The sequence below is a fragment of the Oncorhynchus gorbuscha genome, unplaced genomic scaffold (genome assembly GCF_021184085.1).
Source record: "Oncorhynchus gorbuscha isolate QuinsamMale2020 ecotype Even-year unplaced genomic scaffold, OgorEven_v1.0 Un_scaffold_9139, whole genome shotgun sequence".
In the NCBI taxonomy this organism is placed as follows: Eukaryota; Metazoa; Chordata; class Actinopteri; order Salmoniformes; family Salmonidae; genus Oncorhynchus; species Oncorhynchus gorbuscha.
In genome coordinates, this window is record NW_025752176.1 from 1 (window position 1) to 5,000 (window position 5,000).

The following is a 5,000-nucleotide window of genomic DNA, read 5'->3' on the forward strand; positions in this document are numbered from 1 at the left end:
TCCCACAATGCAGAGAGTGAACCATAATGGCCGTACCATCCATAGGCCCTGGACCTGACCATTAACTAGATTCACAGTAGGAGAAATCTGAGGGAATGCATACACAACTGGGATTTGTAGTTCTGACCCAGGGACAGGGTACAGGCCAGGGGACAGGCCAGGGGACAGGACAGGGGACAGGACAGGGTACAGGCCAGGGACAGGCCAGGGGACAGGCCAGGGGACAGGCCAGGGGACAGGCCAGGGGACAGGCCAGGGGACAGGCCAGGGGACAGCAGAGTTCTGACCCAGGGACAGACCAGGAGGCAGCAGAGTTCTGACCCAGGCCAGGGGACAGCAGAGTTCTGACCCAGGGACAGGGTACAGGCCAGGGTACAGGCCAGGGGACAGGCCAGGGGACAGGCCAGGGGACAGCAGAGTTCTGACCCAGGGACAGACCAGGAGGCAGCAGAGTTCTGACCCAGGCCAGGGGACAGCAGAGTTCTGACCCAGGGACAGGGTACAGGCCAGGAGACAGCAGAGTTCTGACCCAGGGACAGGGTACAGGCCAGGAGACAGCAGAGTTCTGACCCAGGGACAGGGTACAGGCCAGGAGGCAGCAGAGTTCTGACCCAGGGACAGGGTACAGGCCAGGGGACAGGCCAGGGGACAGGCCAGGGGACAGGCCAGGGGACAGGCCAGGGGACAGCAGAGTTCTGACCCAGGGACAGACCAGGAGGCAGCAGAGTTCTGACCCAGGCCAGGGGACAGCAGAGTTCTGACCCAGGGACAGGGTACAGGCCAGGGTACAGGCCAGGGGACAGGCCAGGGGACAGGCCAGGGGACAGCAGAGTTCTGACCCAGGGACAGACCAGGAGGCAGCAGAGTTCTGACCCAGGCCAGGGGACAGCAGAGTTCTGACCCAGGGACAGGGTACAGGCCAGGAGACAGCAGAGTTCTGACCCAGGGACAGGGTACAGGCCAGGAGGCAGCAGAGTTCTGACCCAGGGACAGGGTACAGGCCAGGAGGCAGCAGAGTTCTGACCCAGACCAGGAGGCAGCAGAGTTCTGACCCAGGGACAGGGTACAGGCCAGGAGGCAGCAGAGTTCTGACCCAGGGACAGGGTACAGGCCAGGAGGCAGCAGAGTTCTGACCCAGGGACAGGGTACAGGCCAGGAGGCAGCAGAGTTCTGACCCAGGGACAGGGTACAGACCAGGAGGCAGCAGAGTTCTGACCCAGGGACAGGGTACAGGCCAGGAGGCAGCAGAGTTCTGACCCAGGGACAGGGTACAGGCCAGGAGGCAGCAGAGTTCTGACCCAGGGACAGGGTACAGGCCAGGGGGCAGCAGAGTTCTGACCCAGACCAGGAGACAGCAGAGTTCTGACCCAGACCAGGAGGCAGCAGAGTTCTGACCCAGGGACAGGCCAGGAGGCAGCAGAGTTCTGACCCAGGGACAGGCCAGGAGGCAGCAGAGTTCTGACCCAGGGACAGGGTACAGGCCAGGGGACAGGCCAGGGGACAGCAGAGTTCTGACCCAGGGACAGACCAGGAGGCAGCAGAGTTCTGACCCAGGGACAGGCCAGGAGGCAGCAGAGTTCTGACCCAGGGACAGGGTACAGGCCAGGGGACAGGCCAGGGGACAGCAGAGTTCTGACCCAGGGACAGACCAGGAGGCAGCAGAGTTCTGACCCAGGGACAGGCCAGGAGGCAGCAGAGTTCTGACCCAGGGACAGGGTACAGGCCAGGAGGCAGCAGAGTTCTGACCCAGGGACAGGCCAGGAGGCAGCAGAGTTCTGACCCAGACCAGGAGGCAGCAGAGTTCTGACCCAGACCAGGAGGCAGCAGAGTTCTGACCCAGGGACAGACCAGGAGGCAGCAGAGTTCTGACCCAGGGACAGGGTACAGGCCAGGAGGCAGCAGAGTTCTGACCCAGGGACAGGGTACAGGCCAGGAGGCAGCAGAGTTCTGACCCAGACCAGGAGGCAGCAGAGTTCTGACCCAGGGACAGGGTACAGGCCAGGAGGCAGCAGAGTTCTGACCCAGGGACAGGGTACAGGCCAGGAGGCAGCAGAGTTCTGACCCAGGGACAGGGTACAGGCCAGGAGGCAGCAGAGTTCTGACCCAGGGACAGGCCAGGAGGCAGCAGAGTTCAACACATACATAGTCGGACTCCAAGTGGACAGTCCTTCAACCTAGAGTTTGGTCTGTGTGACTTGAAATACAAAGGAATCGGTTGTTTCGCACCATTACCACTTAAACCATTTAGTTATCAAACATTACATCAACATGAGCAATAAAATAAGATTGTTTCAGAACGAGGCAGTAGCTTTATGTCCGTTGTGGGGAGATTGTTTCAGAACGAGGCAGTAGCTTTATGTTCGTTGTGGGGCGATTGTTTCAGAACGAGGCAGTAGCTTTATGTCCGTTGTGGGGCGATTGTTTCAGAACGAGGCAGTAGCTTTATGTCCGTTGTGGGGCGATTGTTTCAGAACGAGGCAGTAGCTTTATGTCCGTTGTGGGGCGATTGTTTCAGAACGAGGCAGTAGCTTTATGTCCGTTGTGGGTTAAAGTGCGTGGTCACTGGTACACCAACAGTCCATTGTGTTGTAGCACATCATCATAGACTCTTCCATTAGACCTCGGCTCTGAGTGTCCGTGTTCTGAAAGATGCACCATGGGAAGCCGTGGACCAGGAGTAACCAGGAAGTGTTGCTAGGTCTCAGGTCATCGGGGGCGGAGCTCTGCGCTTCATGGCAGTGGTTGGTGGGCGGGGCTAGATGGAGTAGGTGGAGCTCTCAGACTGTTGGTGGATGTAACACTGAAAACTCTTGTCTCCGATTGGATGATCCCTGCGGGAACACAGAGAAGAGGGGTGTGGTCAGGAGGGTGAATTGTTACAGAACATTATTACAGAGTGACTGTGTGTGACTGTGTGTGTGTGTGTGTGTGTGTGTGTGTGTGTGTGTGTGTGTGTGTGTGTGTGTGTGTGTGTGTCCACTACATGGACCCTTCTAGACTGTTAGTACTGTCCCAGACCAGACCCAGATCAGAACCAGACCAGAACCAGACCTGTCCCAGACCTGTCCTGGACCAGACCTGTCCTGGACCAGACCTGTCCCGGACCAGACCCAGACCAGACCTGTCCCAGATCAGACCCTGTCCCAGACTAGAACCAGACCAGAACCAGACCTGTCCCAGACCAGACCTAGACCTGTCCCGGGCCAGACCTTCCCCGGACCAGAACCAGACCCAGACCTGTCCCGGGCCAGACCTTCCCCGGACCAGACCTGTCTCAGACCAGAACCAGACCTGTCCCAGACCAGACCCAGACCTGTCCCGTACCCAGACCTGTCCCGGATCAGACTCTGTCCCAGACTAGAACCAGACCAGAACCAGACATGTCCCAGACCAGACCCAGACCTGTCCCGGACCAGACCCAGACCTATCCCAGACCAAACCCAGACCTGTCTCAGGACAGAACCAGACCTGTCCCGGACCAGAACCAGACCTGTCCCGGACCCGGACCAGACCTGTCCCAGACCAGACCCAGACCTGTCCCAGACCAGACACAGACCTGTCCCGGACCAGAACCAGACCTATCCCAGACCAGACCAAACACAGACCAGACCCAGACCTGTCCCGGACCAGACCCAGACCTGTCCCGGACCAGACCCAGACCTGACCCAGACCAGACCCAGACCAGAACCAGCCACAGTAGAAAGAGACTTACTGGCTGCCGATCTTGGTCTTCCTGAACATGTCTCGTTTGTACTTGGTGTGCTGCTGCTCCAGTGTCTGAACAGAGGAGATGATGACTCTCAGGGTCTTATAGGTCTCCCGGGGATCGTCGATGAGGAAGCAGGAATACTCCTCCTGCTCTGGGCCGTCATATACCGATCTACTGCCACAGGCCTCTGGAGGGGAGGAGGACACGGTCAGGCTGAGAGACTCACACACACACAGGCCTCTGGAGGGGAGGAGGACACGGTCAGGCTGAGAGACACACACACACACACAGGCCTCTGGAGGGGAGGAGGACACGGTCAGGCTGAGAGACACACACACACACAGGCCTCTGGAGGGGAGAGGACATGGTCAGGCTGAGAGACACACACACACACAGGCCTCTGGAGGGGAGGAGGACATGGTCAGGCTGAGAGACACACACACACAGGCCTCTGGAGGGGAGAGGACACGGTCTGGCTGAGAGACACACACACACACACAGGCCTCTGGAGGGGAGGAGGACATGGTCAGGCTGAGAGACACACACACACACACAGGCCTCTGGAGGGGAGGAGGACATGGTCAGGCTGAGAGACACACACACACACAGGCCTCTGGAGAGGAGGAGGACACGGTCAGGCAGAGAGACACACACACACAGGCCTCTGGAGAGGAGGAGGACACGGTCAGGCAGAGAGACTCACACACACAGGCCTCTGGAGAGGAGGAGGACACGGTCAGGCAGAGAGACTCACACACACACACAGGCCTCTGGAGAGGAGGAGGACACGGTCAGGCAGAGAGACTCACACACACAGGCCTGACCTGCAGTTGACCAGTTTGTTCATGTTCAGAGAGGAACACAGTAGATTCTTCTCAGCCTCTCTGTCTCCGTCCACATCCAGCTTTGTTCATGGGAGTGCTGAGACAGGCAGACATCATGATTCCATGACCCACTGTCTCCTGAGACAGAAACACAACTCCATCTGATTACCATGACCCACCGGGGAGGCCCCTGAGACAGAAACAACGGTACATCATGATTACCATGACCCACTGGGAGGCCCCCTGAGACAGAAACAACTACATCATGATTACTATGACCCACTGGGAGGCCCCTGAGACAGAAACAACGACATCATGATTACTATGACCCACTGGGAGGCCCCTGAGACAGAAACAACTACATCATGATTACCATGACCCACTGGGAGGCCCCTGAGACAGAAACAACATATCACATGATTACCACGACCCACTGGGAGGCCCCTGAGACACAGAAACAACGACAT

General features: G+C 58.4%; 1 protein-coding gene across 1 annotated transcript in view; it reads right to left on the reverse strand.

Annotated features, from left to right (window-relative positions):
* Nucleotides 1-1,987: 1,987 nt before the first annotated feature.
* The window catches only part of LOC124030072 (ras GTPase-activating protein 3-like), a 3,627-nt gene continuing 614 nt past the window's right edge, over nucleotides 1,988-5,000 (reverse strand). Inside the window, exons 4-6 of the mRNA XM_046341574.1 lie at nucleotides 4,958-5,000; nucleotides 3,713-3,947; nucleotides 1,988-2,831 (exon numbers count right to left, since the gene is read on the reverse strand). The exon at nucleotides 4,958-5,000 is cut by the window's right edge and continues 29 nt beyond it. Coding sequence (XP_046197530.1) covers nucleotides 2,756-2,831; nucleotides 3,713-3,947; nucleotides 4,958-5,000 — 354 coding nt within the window. The 3' untranslated portion in view covers nucleotides 1,988-2,755. The remainder of the gene's footprint in view (nucleotides 2,832-3,712; nucleotides 3,948-4,957) is intronic.